This window comes from Lepisma saccharinum, chromosome 19 (genome assembly GCF_977018435.1).
Source record: "Lepisma saccharinum chromosome 19, izLepSacc3.1, whole genome shotgun sequence".
Taxonomy (NCBI): domain Eukaryota; kingdom Metazoa; phylum Arthropoda; class Insecta; order Zygentoma; family Lepismatidae; genus Lepisma; species Lepisma saccharinum.
Genome location: NC_139247.1, coordinates 65,148,054 through 65,167,400, shown reverse-complemented (window position 1 = coordinate 65,167,400; position 19,347 = coordinate 65,148,054). Strand labels below are relative to the sequence as shown.

General features: G+C 36.0%; 1 protein-coding gene across 2 annotated transcripts in view; it reads right to left on the bottom strand.

Moving 5' to 3' along the window:
* Nucleotides 1-6,781: 6,781 nt before the first annotated feature.
* LOC146002901 (uncharacterized) overlaps nucleotides 6,782-19,347 on the bottom strand; it is a 32,930-nt gene continuing 20,364 nt past the window's right edge. The window contains exon 5 of one of the 2 annotated variants that reach the window (XM_083140982.1): nucleotides 6,782-7,852. In XM_083140982.1, the coding sequence (XP_082997108.1) occupies nucleotides 7,678-7,852 (175 nt within the window). In that variant the 3' untranslated portion in view covers nucleotides 6,782-7,677. Of the gene's footprint in view, nucleotides 7,853-10,347; nucleotides 16,059-19,347 lie in introns of those variants that run through there. The other variant, XM_083140984.1, reaches the window with a different exon arrangement.

Genomic DNA, 19,347 nt, shown 5'->3' with positions numbered 1-19,347 from the left:
ACAACCGGGCTAAGGGAAAGTACTATGTAATTACTAAAAAAAACCTTTCCTAGAAAGCAGTATTCATACAATGAGTATGACACACCCTACCTGTAAGAAAAGATTTTGTAGTTCAGTTCACTCAACTGGTCATATAGATTTTTCATGCATTCTATAAGACATTCTTTCATATAAATGGACACACACACACACACAAGAATCACATCACTCACTTGAGATAATAATGTCATTCATGTTGTTATGAAGACCAATCCTTTCTAGGGTGTTTCACTTGTTCTCGGCACCTGATTTTCGCTTATAAAAATCAAACTGTTGGTCATGATGTAATGAAATTTGCTACGGCCATAACATGGTGTACAAGAAGCATTGTGACATCATTAGAGATGGTGCCACAGTCTCGTGTAGACATGCATCTGGGCAATTCTGCCTTCCAATGCCAATCGAACGGACGTGTGCTTTCAGTCTGAGTTCTTGGCCCTGGTTCGTATTTGTTCGGGTTCGGTTGAAAGTTCGTGCTTATACAATCAGTCGTCAATTCCCAGAATACCCAGCTTTGTGCTACTGAGAATCCTTACACTGTGCATAAAACACTTCTTCATGATGAAAAAATTGGAGTGTGGTGTGCTTTATCAAGGTGCCGCATTATTGGCCCCATCTTTTTCGACACAACAGTGGATACAGAAGTCTTTGTGGTAATCTTCCATGAGTTTGTTGTCAATCACTTGGATGACGAGGAACTCCATAATGGCTAACATGGAGAGGCATGTGCAGGCATGCATTCATGCTAATGGCGACCACTTCCAACACTCGCTGTGATGTCACCATGCTTCTCATACACAAAAGTATGTCCGTAGGAATTTTCATTACATTATGACCAATGGTTAATAGTTTGATTATTATAAACGAAAATCAGGGGCCGAGAACAGTGAAACACCCTGCAGTATAGTCTTTGTTTTGATATTAGACCCTGATGCATTTCAAATGTAGTTTGTCAAAAAACAATTGACTACAACAAGATTATCTATATTTACAAGATTATCTATATTTACGCACCCTGTGAGATAACTTAGTGTGCAAACAGTAATATTTTACCATTCACTAGTACTAATTGAGAAGATCTGCACTTCAATACACCGAAGTAGCTACATAGCGATATAAAATATTCATTGTTGACAAAGAACACCAGTTGAAATTTTTTGAAAATCATTGCATTCACCCCATGTATGATTTCTTTACCCTATCAAGATTGACCAACACAAGTACAAAACGATGATCTGGACATGTAGAACTATACCTTCCAATAATCACAGCTGTATGAGCAGTTTATCACATATTGTACACAATTATGTAATAGTACACACTACAGAGATCAATGCGCAATTGTACTATATGGTGAGAGTTCAGTAATTGTCTTTATAAGCATCATGTTTGGTAATCTAATACATGCAAACATTGAAGTTGACAGTAAATGATGTAGCATATGTATTCCTACCAGAGAATTGTAAACTGCATCGTGGGATTTTTATTACTTTCTCAAGAAATCCATTCTAAAAAAATTACGTACCATATTGACCCGAAAATAAGCTGCATGTTTTATCCAAATTTCAACTGTGAAAAGTTAAGGTGTGGCTTATATTCACGGCCTTGACATTTACGAAATGTCATCATATCGTATGTTTGAAAAAATCATGCAACAATACTGCTGGCATCTGTAAATGAAACTGCTCACATTCTAATGACGCAGCAATGCAATGTTTGATTTGTGTTAAGATTGTGTTTGTTGTTTCCTGTGGTAATGTTTTGCTAACATGACATACATACTATGACATACTATGGGAGGAGGTGAACAAAACAGTGAGAGTGATGAAGTAAATAGTGAAGTCAGTAATGACAACAGTGAGTAGGGTAGTGACAATATGTTAGGTACCTAACAACACTGTTTTGGTTCGAGTTTAGTTTTTTAAGTCCACTTTATGCACAGAAAGGCTAATAGGGATTGGACTTGCAGTTTAAAGTGGGATCCGAACCACTATGTGTCTCCAGCCAGGAATCAAACCCAGAATTACCGTATTTACACATGTATAATGCGCGTGCGTCTATAATGCGCCCCTTGGTTTTTGATAGGGAAATGACACAAACAATTTTATCTCGTATATAATGCACAGTACAATTCAGGTTCAAGAAATGGCTCTCTTAGTTGTAGGTCGTAAAGCTGTTGCTGTGTGGACCAAGAGAAGGACATTACATTACAAAGTGAAAAATTGTGGCACATGGCCTTTAAACTTTTATAAGTGGTTTTGCTCATTTCCTCTTTACTTTTTCTAGAAAAACTTCAAACTATATACTTTTTCTATGACTAACAAAAAATTTATAGGAGGCACATTCAGGACCCTCAAGTTAGCAGCTAGCAGCATAAGATTTCCCCCATTAAGGCATTTACACACTCCATATATGTCATATTATTTGGCCAATAATACAATTTAATTATTTTCTTTTTCCTTATCTTTTTTTTCATACAAAGTACCATAAAAATCAGAACGTTCCTTCATTTTGTAATGAGCTTATTTCAACTGCATTGCAAATAAGTGTTGCTATTTTGAATGGAATGCTGTTGCCATATTCAGAAACTGCAGAATTCAAGCTTTACAATGATATATAACATGATAGGGTTCCATAAACATTACAAATTATAGTTTTTCTTGTATGTACGCATTGCTTGCATGATAGAATTATTTTCCTGTAGTTTACGGTTATTACAAGCATAAGAAAACAGTTTTTTCTTTGTGACGTTTTAAAAAGATTAACGGGAAACACAGAGTTGAATGTCTGGGAAGCCTCGTTCATTGCAGAAGAACACTGGAATAAATTAAATAATGAAAATGGTAACATAGATCCAGTGTGGAGTTTTCTTTTTCACAAATGGAGTAAGCCACCATCTTTAAAATTTAATGTAACAGAAAACATCAAGAGACTTTGTGAAAACAATGATGAATTTGAATTACCTGATGATATTTGGGATTCATAATTAAAAAAAAAAAAATCTAAAATAAAAATAAAATAGACTGCTTTTTTCACAGTTAAGTTGCTATATTACAACAATGTAACATTGACAACATCCATTATATAACAGATTCTTTTTGTTTAAAAATTACTAACCATTGTTATAACTGTATCTTTAGTCAAAATGAAAATAAATGTCTGATGAAAGGAGCGTGTGTTCTCCTGAAACGTCACAAAGAAAAAACTGTTTTCTTATGCTTGTAATAACCGTAAACTACAGGAAAATAATTATTCCTTGCATAATACGCACCACACTTATTGGCTGCAAAAATTTTGGAAAAAATTGCGCATTATACACAAGTAAATACGGTAACACAGTACAGGTATACTCTATGTTAAGATACATATGTATGCAGTTGTTACTACTGAAGTTAATAATCATTGACACCGTGCCAAACAAGAAAAGAAATGTGTAGAAGGTAAATTCTACACGTACATATTGTCTTCCAAACACTAGATAGAACAAAATTGCTACCGGTAATTTTTCTTCCCTCAATCTATCTGATTATTGCCTCCTCCCCCCCCCCCCCCTCGAACTTTTTAGGGTGCAGCTTATTTTTGGACCAAAATGGCAGCTTAAAAACTCACAAAGTAACTAAGTTCATTACTGTATTTTCTATTAAATCTGAAGATGCATTAAAATTAAATAACTTTTAATATTCATGCAGTAATACAAAATTTTTCGCAATAGCCTCTGATTAACTTAAAACATTAAAATATAATAACCATTCATTGCAGCATGTTTCTAATTTTCATTTACATTTAAGAAATGTCCTTTTGTACGACAGAGAACTCCCCCAAACTCTTTATACTTTGTACAGTAAATTAACATGAATACAATTTCAAAATTTCAAAAGTAAAAAAAAAAGAAAACTATGGTTGTGCAACATTTGGCAGCACAATACATCACTGGTTCTTAATCTTTCATATCACAAACATCCTTATATATCTTTTGTTATGGACTAGGGCTGAGCCGATACCACTTTGAACCGATGTTTATACTCTTATTGATTTCCACAGATACTGATACGAAAATTAAAAGTTGTTCAAAATATTAATATTAGTGGATGTGTATTCCACTCCCATTATAAGAATCAATTTAACAGTTTTGCTTTAAAATATTCAAAACTTACAGAATATAACAATATCTGTAGTGCGACATAATCACAAAATATAGTTTTTCCACCCAAAATTCATACAAAATCAATAGAAACTTTGAATTCTGTGAAACTTTCAGAATAATTAGACACTGCCATTTTTTCAGACCTGGCGAATAGTTAAAATGCCGGAAAAGCACCAACCAGTATCGGTACATAAAATCCAAACGATGCTTTCCGATACCGAAACATCAGCATCAGTATCGACTCACCCCTATTATGGACCCACATTCCTCAATATCTGAAGTACAAAAGTGCATCAAATATTGATTTAAATTTCGTTTATATTTCTTTACAATTGCAAATTTATTACAATATTAATTTTTATGGTAATAATAATAATAAAAATGATACTGACCAGCGAATCATGGCCTAATATTAATTTCATGAGAAGGTTGGTGATTCATTTCACTAAGCAGTCTCGTGAATATGTGTGGTATTTGATGTTTCTTGTTTTTTTCATTTTGTGTTTGCAATCATTGATCTTATTGATGATCAGGATTATACATTAAGAAATTATGTTTTACAAACAATAACTAATAATAAAAATTATTTTAAAATATCATCACTTCTCTCTACTTCTGGTAAGCCATGGAACATATTTAATTCTAAAGCCCGTTTATTTAATTTTCTTTAAACCTTAGCCACAAGTATAAAGGCTCGTAATAGTTTTTCCAAGTCTTTGAAAATCCAACTGACAATATGATGTGTTTTCCATATCATGATGCTGCAGAAACTATTGCAATATCATACTGCCTAATCAATACTAACATTACACTGCAGATGCATATTCAACTTAATCTGCAAAGCTTTCTGGCAGACCAAACTTTCCTGCCTGCTAATAACTATTTCAATAATATTGTCATTAACTTTACCTATACTAGCGCAAAGATTTCTGTAACTTCAGAAAATAAGCAAACTACAGGCTTCCTCCGTGACTTAAACTAGCAACACTAGCGCCACTACTTCAACACCAGGGTTTCAAATGCGGTGGTGAATCTAGAATAGAATTGTTGTCAGCTGCCTCACTATGTCAAGACTTTTCTGTATGGGTGTGTAAGTATGGAGGAGTGGTTGCCATATTGTTGAGAATTGTCTGGTATGTACTGTCAGGCTGCACTTACTGCTAACAGTACAAGAGTATGTTATTTTGTATTTCCCATTTTATTACTAGTGTTGTTTCTTTAGGTCAACTTTATGGACACAAATGCTAATCGGTACTGGAACTAAAGTTTAAGATGGGATCCGAACCACTATGTACCTCCACCAGGTATCAAATCCAGGACCCCTTGATTACAAAATGACGATGCTACACTGTGCCATCGAGGAGGGCATTATTATTAGTAGTGTTGTCCTTGGTTTTTAGATGAAGGTTTACGAATGTTGGTCATGTAGTAGTGTAATGAAATGCATCATCAATGTCTACTTCTAAATGTTAGGCATGTTGCACAATGAGCAGGTATATACCATGAATCAAAGTTTGCTGATGAAAATACATTACAGAGGCATGGTTAGAAATTTTGAAACAAAATGTTTGTTACAAGTTTAGTTTAGATAGGCTAACCTAGACAGACAGAGTTTGAAGTTCGGTGTCTGCTGAAAGGCAGAAAAGGTCTGTTACAATCTCTCTTTTACTAGAGTACTTTTATGTTCCCACTGTTAATTAATATAATGATAATAATTCATGCTATGGGGAAAGTAACGAAGTGAGGACAATTGGAGTGCTACTTGAACGAAAGAAGTAGTGGGCTCCGATCACAAAAGCTAAAAACAGTGGTGGTGGGACAGTATGCACTGACGAGTCACCCAATGATAAAACTGCTTTGGCAGGTCCTGGCTCTTGAAGGGCTGTTGCACCATGGAATTTAGTTTATATTACTACAGTAAACTCTCGTTAACACGAATCCCAAGGGAACGAAAAATCAAGAGTTCGTGTTAACAAAATTCGTACTAACCTGGGACTCAAATATTATTGTTGCAATACAGTTCATCCTACACATTAACCATTTACAATACATATTATGTATTTAAGTATTGTAGATAATGTAGATTTGGCAATTCCATACTGCTCAGCAATTGTCGTTCTGTTCAATGCAGCATGGTCTACTTCCTCTATGCTCAGATTTGTTTTCAGATCTATACCTGTCTGCTTCCTGTTGGCCATGACTTCCGTCTGTCTTACTGCTTGCAACTTGATGTTACTCGTACTGGCTACGTTTTTAAGAACAGAAAAACACATCTGAAAACACAACTGAATTTGTTGGTTATATACATATATATGTTGGCCGCGGTGGCTCAGTCAGTAACGCGTCTGACTACCATGCTAAAGGTCCCGGGTTCGATCCCCGGCCGGTTCAAATCCGGGAACTTTTCTAACGATGGAAGCGGCCCCGGCGCCCACCCAGCGTCGAATAACATGGGTACCTGGGGGAAACCCTGGGGGGTAAAGGCGGTCAGGGGCGTGATGCTGATCACATCACCCCCACTAACGACCGGATCAAGAAAGTGTGGGGCGTTACCCCCACCCCCCTATACGCCTTCATGGCGTGGTGCTATGCACAGGGGAGCACTTTACCTTATATACATATAAGCTCATTGTTGACGCGATGGTCGCGATTGTCGAGCAATTGAACTCAAAGTTTTAATCTTGATGTTACTTGTACTGGTTATGTTTTAAAGAATAGAAAAACACATTTGAAAACATTGTTGATCTGAATCTGTTGGTTACAATACTGTATAAGTTGATCGTTGACAAGATGATAGAGATTGTTGAGCGATTTCTTACATACGTAGCAGAGGAACAACAGAAAAAATTATGAAAAACTTTGAAAGTTCGTGTTAAATGATATTAATGACATAACGGACTAAAAAACAGATCATAATTCGTGGTAACCAAAATTCGCGTTAACCGATAAAACTTTCTATAAAATATAATACATCCCTGCCGGGACCAATATTTTGTTCACGTTAACCGAGTGTTCGTCTTAAGAGAGTTTGTGTCAACTAGGGTTTACTGTACTACTTTCCTTGTTCAACATTTCATCGCCACGATGGACTTCTTGGAAACTTCATAATGCAAATTTAAAACATTAAAAGAAAAACAGTAAAGACAGGCCAGAATTTACTCTCCTCAGTTCAAATCTTCTGCCCCCTGATACTGGTCAAGAAAAGTAAAAAACAATGTCTTCTTTCTGATGGAAAAATACGCTGACCTAGGACTCCTTGCATGAATACCCAAAGCATAGGTATGCTAGCTATACCATTGTTTCTCCCTAGAGTAAGCTATTATGCATTCTACCACAATACATAAAGCACGTCCTGTACTGGCAGTGACACAGGGACACACACACACACACTTACCATAAATGCATTTACCAAAACAATGGAGTGAATATTATGTTTTACGCTTCTTCCAAAATTCAGACAGCTTCGTCATCGTGCGAACATAATTACCATTGTGCTAGATGTGCGTGTTTATATCAGATCCTGTTTCACTTGACGATGACGAAGGACTTGCTTGCCTTTCCATGCTTGGTGTGAGGCTCGAACTGCTCGAATCCGACCAATCGAGAACCAGCTGCAAACTGAAGCGCTGAAGAGCAGATTGTGATGATGTGCTCAGCAATGCTGGATCCCTGTTTTGTCGTAAATGTTATTGTAATAAGCTCATTTGCAGAGAACGTAAAAATAAATAAAACATTTAAATTTGCCATAATTTCCAATTACCTCAGAATCACTGACACAAAATTCACGCACACAGAATACTCACCAAAGCCATAAATTTCAAGGATTATGCAAATTTGATTTCTTGTACACATGAATCTATTTAACATTTTATTCATCTTTCATTCTATCCAGAGCTCTCTCATAGGCACAGTCAATACTCTTGCCTTTGGTGCAGGTGTTTGTTTGAATTTTTGTTTTTAAGTTCACTTTATGCACAGATAGGCTAATTGGGACTGGACCAATAGTTTATAGTGGGATCTGAACCACTATGCACCTCCACATCCGACATGGGATTAGGGCCACAAAATCCAGATAATTTGGATATCCAAATATCCAGATAGTTGATCGATTGATTTGCTTTATTTTACTTTGCTTTTTGTGCCACTTTTGGCTAATTTACTAAGATGGGTGATGACAAGATGAAATAGATGGACACTCACAAACATCCATGTCCAGGCCGGGATTCAAACCCAGGACCCCTGCCATCATAGCTTGATGTGATAACTACTATGCCATGAGGGCCGCAAATATCCAGATAGTACATATTCAGTGAAGGATTTGTAGAAAATCCATACAGTGAAATATAAACATGACGAATAAAAGAATATGTGGATAGTCCATACAAGAGATTAGCAATAAAACTGTTTGGATAATGTCCACATTCGGATATCCGGACATTTAGGATAATCCAAATATCATAATCTCAGCATGCAGATAAAGGATATCCAGATAATATGTACCTGAGAATATCTGATGTCCACATAAAATTTTATTGTTCCGCACCATGGCTGTGCAGTCTAAGAGGTCATGCTTTGGACTCTGGCTACAGGATGCACGCAAGTTCGAGGTAACATAACAACTTTCTCCTGAGATTTCAGCCTGTGTATGGGACCGGTGGCCACCCACCACCCTGAGGAAATTGGGAGCTACGAATGAATAGCGTAACAGTTTTTGGCACGGAAAAAAGTGTGTGTTAAGCCACCCACCTTATTTGCCAAACTTGGCACTGGCAGATTACTTTTTATTCCCCACCTGAAGGGCCAATATTTTGTAAATTGAAGAAGCTGTGATGAGGCACATAAAACACAATCCACAGGGGCATCCAACAATTGTACAGCCATGTCACTGTTAAGTGTGTGGATTTACAAGGGATGTACATCGAAGACTAACCAAGGCTTATGGCAAGTCTCACATATATTTACACTTTTTATTAAGCCGGTCCAAAAACTGTGTACACACACCGTGTATTTCAAGGTTCAGTTTTTCTAGCATGTAAAACTCAATGACAGCTCTCACTTCATACCTGGCAGGATTCTCGATTTTTTAGTTCATCTTGGCTGCCCCAGAAACTTATACACAACCACTACCATGATGCAACTTGCACGTAAGCTCATGCACAACTGACTCATACCAGGCAACCTTGAATGCCGCCTGTGTATCCTTAAGCCAATTGACTGGCGGCAGAAGTGTATGACGAGGGTGTACAGAAATTTGTCTCCCGGTACGATAAGTGCCTCAATGCCGTGGATGCTTATGTAGAAAAATAGCTGAGTAAAAAGTTTTCTTCTTTTGTTCTTTTTTATTATTATTACCAAACAGGTACTACTTTCTGGACATTCCTCGTATTTAAAGTGGAACCTGAACCATTTATGTGTACCTTGCTATTAGCATTAACTACTATGCTATCTGGAAAGGACCTGCAAAATGAAAAGAGTGCTACATTGATTGATTGATTTGGTGTTTTAAGTGGGATCTGAATCACTATGTGCCCAAACCAGGTTTGAACCGGGACCCCTTGATTACAAGGTGACAACGCTACCACTGCACCATCGGGGAGGCCTGAAAAGTGTGCTACATGTTTCTGCTGATAAGATGTTGCTATCCAGGGAACTTAAAGCTACAAAAGAGTATCATTCAATAATAAATTTGAAATATTGGAAAATTTGGAATATTAATTATTCCTTATCAGATATTGGACTTGGCTTTCTATAAGATTACACACATTTGACAAAAATTTGAAGATGAAAGCCCAACCCCAACCATTCAAAAAATTACTTACACAAGTTGAAAGCTAACGAATAATAATACACAATGAACCAAAAGGTACTTTACAACTTTGATGTCATACAGCACAACTTTTAATTAGCCTAGAGGAATATACTTTGTTGTAGGTGATTCACCAATGCCTAAAGAATTTTTGTCAGGTATTGAATAAGATGGTGCACCACCACCACACTGGGTCTTAGACGTGAGAGATGTCATGGAAAGGACATCTCCACCAAGTTGGATTGGAAGAGATGGTCCAATTGCCTGGCCTTCTAGATTGCCTGATATTGCAGCTCTGGACTTCTTTTTGTGGGGCTATGTCAAAGACAATTTTCGCTAGGGTCACAGTAATACATGGTTAGGTTTATTACGTAAATTTATTGTTTAAAACACAATAAAATTAATATCAAATATCAGAAATTTTGGTCGTACAGTTTAAGATCAGACACATACAGACAGATGCACAAAAAGATAATACAACAGTAATGAGCATTTAAATTGTGATTTCCTTGGAATGTAAAGGATTTCTAAATTTGCAAATACCCACTAGATATGAAAACAAATGTTAAACATCACAGTTGAATTGATAGGAAAATGCCTATATGTATATGTACCAACATTAATTAAAAAATAGATATATTTCAAAAAATAAACACCCTATTGGAAAAAAGGAAAATAAATCATCTGTATAAAGAGAGTACATTTTACTGCTTGCCAATTTCATGACACAGTCAACCAAAGGGTTGTTTGTTCTTAATTGCATTGCTTGTTACATTTACATTTCAAATTAACGAAAACATGTAGGAACAGTAATGACATTAGGAAAAAAATGTGCGAGGAGGCAGTCAGGGAGAGTAATTTGAGGGTAGTCAGATTCAACATAGCCTTAAATACCATTCACAAATTTATATTTGGGTTCAACGAGTATTCATTTATCTAGCTCGTCTTGGAAGTGGTAAGGGGAAGGGCTGGTTAATCTAGTTCCCTTCTCATTGAGCTGAAGGTGAAGTTATTTAGTCCAGTGGTTATGAACAGAATTACAAATTTATATTTTAACCATACAAAATTACTTCATAACATTATTTACAAAACTGAAGTGCAGAGTACGCTAAATGATAATTCTAAGTTGCTTTATATTGTAATGTGCTTCTGGTAGAATGAAAGAAGTGAGTTTGGAATAACGGTCCCTTTCTCTGGCTGTTTCCTGCATAGCCAAATGATTAACACTTTTGTATTTGTCGGGGGGACATCAAAATTTTAGTACTGACCACCGATGGCACAAAAAAAAGAGAGAGAGAGAAGGCAGAGGGGGCATTCAAGGCATATTTGGACTAAAAGAGCATTTAATCACCCGTTTTTTCTTGTTTGCTGGGAATGGAAGAGAGCATGCGGGTCAATTGGAGGGCATCTGCCCCTTGACCCGTTTGGAGCCATCACTGTGTTTCATTTGAAACCAGACATACGGAAGCACTTAATTTGGGTGGTTTCATTTGAAACCAGCTGTCCGCTAAAGGTAAAGGACTGCCAAAAGTCAGTTAACCACAGGATCAGCAACATATTTGTGGGAGAGGGGTTAACGGGATTTAGATCCCTGAAAAATTATGTTTATCATTATTCACAGACTTAAAACTTATTATTTGATAATCTCTGCCCTTGTATTTTGCTGACCATAAATTCCAAGGTTCAAAAGTAAACTGGGGCTAGATACACACAATAATTGGCGCTGTAAAAAACAATAAAGAAAAATCCCCCCCCTCCAAAGAAATCCTAAGTACACAACTGTGGAATATATTAGGATTAAAATGGAAATGCTTAGGTAAAATCTTTCAAGTAGGGCTCGGAGGTTGATGACCTAAAAAAAAATCTATATAAATTACCTAAAATGTCACAAAATGACAAAAAAATTATTTTCGCTCTTAAAATGAAAGCTTGATCTTTTCATAAATTACAACAGAGTAGTTGGTTAAACCTTAACCAGGCAACTGACACTGTTGCTTATATTTTTTGTCACATACTCCAAACGATACTTCCTGCGAACATGATTTTTTTTTTACTTTGCTTGTTTCTCTTTTTTCTCATTTCACAATATTTGACTTTGTTTGATAAAGAAGGTCAGGCATAAAAAAATATTTTCCATTTCACTTACGTAATTATTGCAGCAATATTTTAATTCGAAGTTTGTAAACATACAGGGTAAGTCAAAATGATGGACCCGATTACAGAAATTTATTCTGTGAAATCTAATAAACAGATGTTATTGTGAGACATGCGTTTCGAAAGGTTAACTTTCAAAGTTTAGTTTCCACGCAGTGTTTCCACTTTCTACCGCTAGGAATCAGCAGCGAGCAGGAAAATGGCGTTGACTTGAGAACAGAGATCTTTCTGTGTGCTTGATTATCATGTGAACAAGTCTGTGATTAGTGTGCAACGGCATTTCCGTACCAAATATCGGAGAGAACCACCTACGGGAAAGGCCATTCGTAAGTGGTATTAACATTTCAGAGATTCGGGCTGGATCTGTAAACGAAAATCGACTGGCCATCCATCGACTGGGGAAGAGACAGTGGAACGAGTGCGAACAAGTTTCGTGCGGCGTCCACAGAAGTCCACCTACCGGGCAGCGAGAGAACTTCAACTTCCACAGAAAACTGTCTGGTGGGTTCTGCAGAAACGTTTACAAATGAAACCCTACCACTTGCAACTAGTTCAAGCCTTAAAAAACACTGATTATGTTTTGCGCGAGTCCTTCTGTGCTGATTTCCTCACATTAATGGAAACGGATGGGTTCTCTGAGAGGTTAATTTACAGTGATGAAGCAACTTTTCACCTTTCAGGGAAAGTGAATAGACGCAGCGTAACGATTTGGGGAACTGCTAACCCCCATGAATTTGTGGAACACGAACGCGATTCTCCGAAAATGAATGCCTTTTGTGCCATTTCCCATGAAAAGATTTATGGGCCCTTTTTCTTCCATGAACGTACTGTGACAGGACTTGTTTTCCTTGATATGCTGCAACCATGGCTCCTTCCACAGCTTGCAGAGGATAGCGCAAATTTCATTCTCCAATTCGATGATGCCCCTGCGCATTACCATGGCAGCGTTCGGGACCATCTCAATGGGGCATTGGAACAACGTTGGATAGGCCATGCATCTCCGGAGGATCGACCTTTCCTTCATTGGCCACCTCGTTCCCCCGACTTGCCCCCTTTTGATTTCTTCATGTGGGGTTTTGTCAAGGATCATGTTTACGTACCACCACTTCCAACAACATTGGATGACCTGTGTGCCCGCATCACAGCAGCCATTGCTGATATTGACCGCAACATGCTACACAAGGTTTGGCAGGAGATAGACTATCGGCTTGATGTGTGCAGTGTTACGCGAGGTGCTCACATAGAACACTTGTGATTTGTTTGAAATAAACTTTGACAGTTTACCTTTCTTAGCACATGTCTCACAATAACATTTGTTTATTATGTTTCACAGAATAAATGTCTGAAATTGGGTCCATCATTTTGACTTACCCTGTATAAACAAAAGTTGTAATATTATTTGCATATGTATTAACAAATGTTTAATAAAAAATAAAGTATTTAATAAGACATCACATAAAAATATCATTAATGCTAAAATTTAAAAAAATGAAAAATATACGAGCAAATAAAACAATTTCTTCAGACTATCTTCCGGCTTAACATGTTTCATATACTATGCTGCAAAAAATGCAATTACGATGATGATGAATATGATGGAATTAGGGACATAACAATGATGATTAGGTTAAATATTATGTTACTCGCTGGTTTCCTTAGCGATGCAACATAAAAATCTCGCATTAGGTCAAGATCCATTTAAAACAATGCAGTGTCCAACAGACACTGCTTTCCCGGACACGTTATAAAAATAGCTTGCCCGGATAAGGGTTAATTAGACAAAATCCATTGTTTCATGTTTTAAACTACTGAAGCAAAGGGAGGGGGGGAAACAATTAAGTGCTAATGTATTTTTCTTAATTTTTACTTCAAGGTTTTTGTGTAGAAGTCATTCACTTCCTTTTAGAGTGGGGCTTGTATGATACAGTAGTCAGTCAGCATCTGAAAATACAGTTGTGTTTTGCATTCATCAGATCATATTTTGTTTATTTTTATATTGTGACTAAAACCTCAAGATTAAAGCAATTGTAGTGGCCAGCTACGGAACCTCAAGGTAGGCTTTACGCAAAGTATTTTAAGTGCTGGAGGAAAAATAAATGTACCAGAATTAATTATTTAATCCAATGTCAAATTTTCAGTTAAAAATAATATTGTGCATTTCCATTGACGGTATGGCAGACTTGCTGAAAAGACCTTGACCTAAACAACAAAAAGACTGAAAAATGCAAAATAAAAAGTGTGTTTTCTGATTCTAGCTTCTGGGAAATGGACTGATATCAAGTTTAGCATTGTTTTCAAGGTGCAGAAAAAAGGATGATTTGTCAACTTCCTAGCTTAGAGATCTCTCATACGTAGGGCCCGGGACTTGTTATTACATACTTTTTATTTGCCATCGGATCGAATACTGAGGTGAGATCTTTACATATCTGATGAAAATCAGCCGAAATAGACAAACTTAATAAGGCATATTTTGACAAATTTTACCAATTTCGCATTTTTACAACATATTTCTTTCATTTTCTCGTAATACGACATATTTCCATACAATTTCGTAATTGTCTTGCATATAATCGGTTATTTTATAATTTATTCTTCGTACCTTTAGCGCAACAAATACTTTACATTATCGATGGCAGGATAAGGAAATTATGGACGAAGAAATTAAAAGCAGATGCTGTATATTCTTGCCAACTAGTACAGAACAATAATATCCCTCCCCTTTCTTTTATCGCACTGACAATCCCCTGCGAACATTATTGAGGAAAAATGTTCTCAGTCATTGTCGTGCTTTTATAAGAATCACCGTAAACAAGTTTCAATTGTTGTAATTTCTTTACCTTTTATCACTTCTCACAACAATCAGCCCAAAGAAAAAAACAACATTCGGTACATACAATCCCTACAGTGAACCTTATGATATTTTCAGTATTTTCCCACTACATTCTTCAATGAAAGGGATTCTGACTTCATTTAATACCCCACCCCCACCCTAGTCCATCTTCCTTGAAAGATACTGACTTCCCGTATAACGAAAAATTCAAAACTACTGTTGTCCATACTTTTGGCTTTACTGGGAATATTTCTGCATTTTTCTGACATATTTTAAATTTGTTATGACGAATTTTAATTTTTTTATGACATAATTACATACATATTTTACAGTTTTATAGGACAAAGTCCCAGGCTCTACTCATAAGTGTTCCAAAAAACAAATGTTAAGTGAAGAAATTTTTACAATGTGATGATTATATGGTAAGTTTATGTATGCAATATCTACAACAGCTCAGGCAGATTGTATTATGAGAGGAGTGGAATGCTATTTTTCCTAAGACTAGCTATGATCAGATTTGTGGGAAAAATTAAAACTGACTAAAGTACAAGAAGACTTGGAAGTACAGTACATACCTGAAACTCAAAACCTTTTACTCAGTTCAGAATAATATCGAGATAACTATGAAATGCAACACTTTTAACAAAAACATGCTTACGAAAAACAACCTTTTGGTTCAAGTGGAATTTGAAAAAAGTACAAGCTACAAAAATCTCTGGCACAGCAACGATGTCATAAAAGACAATAAAAATTACAATCAATAGCAATAACATAAAAAGAGTTTAAAAACCCCACTGTTATATGAATAAAAAATAAAGATTACTAATTAAAAAAAACATTCAACTATAATAAAAATGCACAGAAAGGCTTCAAATAATACATAACAAAAGTATGACATTTTCATAAACATCTTTCACTTTGATACACAAAAAAATGCAAAAAGCCATTCAAAAATTCACTTATGTTAATGCTCCAATCATTCTTCTTCAGAGGAAGTAGAAGTAGACGAAGCTGGAGTGCTGTGGAACCAGTTCTCACAGGTACCGTGTAGAGAAAAGGATGGGTTGCCATGCAGTGATGGTAGTCTAGAGGAAAGAATTAGCAATGTGCTACAACTTAATAATAAAGAGCTACAGTGCATCGCTACATTTAGCCAAATTAGTACTACAATACTTAGTGAAACTTTGATCTCAATTTTCATTTCAATTATAAAGAAAATCTTTCAACATAAATATTGATTGATTGATTTTACTTTTCTTTCCTTTCGTGCCATTTTTGGCTAATCGCGAAGATGAATGGCGATAAGAATTGTTGAAAGGACAATAACAAGCACATATGGACAGGACACAATACAACACAGGTTCCACAGAGGATTGATTATACTGGTTGCAAGTTCAGATGCCAGACAGTCTTTTGTTACTCTGAACAATGAAGTTCAGGGTGTAATAAGTGGAAGTGACATTTTGGTGAATTAGCACCCCTTCAACATAAATAAAATGCCATATAATGTTTCCCTTAAACCATGATTTAAATGTCCCTCCTGCTGTACCCAAATGGGTATTTAAATTGATCCCTATAGTTATTCATACATGCTTGTTTTCACCAAAATAAGGTGGATCACATTTTTTAGACTCAAGCATGATTAAAATTATATTGAACCACTTTTGAACTCTCCAAAAGACTTGTAACTCATGCACTGTCATCTAGAACCACTATAACACCCTGTTGCAGAAATCCCTTCCTCGTTTTCATCATCTTCATTATCTACATTCTACAACACGGGTAAATTTTTCTTGTGAATAATCACTTTTGGCATTATCAGAAGTAAAAATCAAAATTCATGATGTTACTGTGTCCAGAGAAGATTTTGTTCTGTTCTAAATCATTCACCAGTCTCGACAAGCCAACTACTGCTCATGTTTGCTTACGATAACATCGAGGGAAATATAGTTTTCTTCTTTCCCTGTAGATGATGGGCAGTAAAGTTCAGAACCCTCTTGTGGTTAACTGACTCAAACAGTTTATATCTACCACCAATAGATGGCATCTAACAGCAATTTTATGCTAGCATGCATCAGCAAAGTTGTTTTATAAAATTCCACTACTTAAAAAAAAAAAATGCTATGAACTTCCACATTCTGAAAAATTATATCTGTTTACAATATTTTAAATCAAGGTGTTAAGGAACAAATATTTTTGCTATTTGACTACTGAATGATGTACCCTCACATTCCTTCTTGAGAATTCAATTTAATATTCTATCTTTCTTTGCTTTTGCTGCTGTCTAGATATCTGTGATCAAAACTAGGCTTATAATAAATAATAACAGCCCACAAGAGCCAGTGCCTACCTATCGACCTCACTCCCACCAGAGGTGGTAGATCGTTCAACCAGTTACGAGCATGACGAAACCTCCAGTCTTGTTGTAGGTTCCCATGACCACATTATGCTACTCGTTCATAGATTCCAAATTTCGTCACAGGCCAAAATCTCAGTAGAAAAGTTGTTATACTTCCCCGGGAGATTCGAACCTGGATGTATCCCGTAGCTGGAGTTCAAAACTTGCACAGCCATTGGGGGGACAAAAGTAGGCTTCAGGTGATCCAACAATATCACAAATATCTAAACAATGATAGTAAACCACACAAAGTTTGATTTCACGACAAAATTATGAAATTCTATACATCTGTAATTTTTCATAATTTGGAACTTTAAAGCCATTTTTCAATGGGGATTTAGGCTTGGGCCCAATGTCTTCTTAATATTGCAAAGTTTCTTACAGATCAAAGTTTCACTAACATATAAATATCACAAATTGAGCTTGAAAATAAGATAAAATATTACACTACTCATTGAGATATTCAAAAGCAAAGTCCTTCAAGAGAGTGCGCTAACTAAAAGCAACCACAAGGCTTATACTTCTGAACCACAAAACCATGAAATTTTTACTACGACCATTTCTCCCAAATAAGAAAAGATGTTCATTTTTGTTAGCTGTCAACTGAAGTGAGAAAGTGCATAAGACAATGCAAATTAAGTAGAATGAAAGCCAAGTGCAAGCTATTATTACCTTAACATGCAAAGAACCAGCACCACACGCTTGCTCTTTATGAAACTGGTTTTAAGGTCAACCTTGAAATTCCTATATCTGTTATGTATATGTCTCTTTCTTGTACTTTTACATGCATTAATTGACTGATACACTGTATGGCAGTGTAACCATTTAATTCACGAACGTTTTTTACAATTATTGTAGACGCATATCATTTTTTTTATTTTTCTATGATAAAAATGTTTTCAACTTACACGCACAGACACACAATCAAATGAATTCAATCACTTGTTACATAGATAAACAATACCATTATGTAACTAATTTATTTGCCTAATTTTTGGTGACACTGTCATGATTCACTAGTATAAGGGTGAAAATTACTGACTCAGCTGTCTAATTTCATTAGAGCCTATTTACAAATAAGCATTTTAAAAGTGAAACTATGATTAATTTTCTAAAAATATAATCCAGCATCCGACTCTTCTATAGCCAATCCTGACATGTTTTACTGAATTAAAGCTAAAAATTATTACGAAGATAAGACAAGGTTTTTATTATTGAACAAAAAATCTAAATGCACTGTAAACAAAGGTAACCTGGCGAAAAGTATGACAGGAAGCCAAAGTTTGTCTTAAGTTCAATTTATGCCCTGAGAGGCTAATTGGGACTGGATGTACACTTTCAAGTGGGCTCCGAAAGACTGTGCCTCATTGGTTATCAAACCTAGAATGCCCTAAATACAAGGTAAAAACATTATCACTATGTTATTTGGGAGGCCCATATAACAGAAAGCAGAGAAGAAAATATGATTGATTGATTGATTTGGCTAATCAACAAGATGCATGATGATATCATGAAGGTTCACAAAGAACACCCATGACCATGCCGGGATTTGAACCCGGGAAGAAAATATGACCCTCCAACTGTGATATTTAATATATTTCAGTATTTACAGAAAGTCTATGTTCATAACTGTGCTACTAGGTTAGGAAAATGAGCAAATAATAAATATAAATGAACTGGAAAAAAAATCTGCCATCTCACTGGAAAGTTGTCAGATATTTCCAAAATGCAATAAGAAAAAAAATCACAAAGTGTCACACAAGACAAAAAATACTGTCTTTACTGACCCAACAGGAGATCGACTATGTAGAAATTCCAGGCTTCAACCGGGATTACTTGGGATGCTGAGGATTATCACTTCAGAGACAAGAGATTATCTCCGATAGAGAACCACAAATTATCATCCAGACCCCATTTCCAGAGAGCACACACTAAACCAACTATCCTTCCACACACATGTAGTGGAACGAACTGTT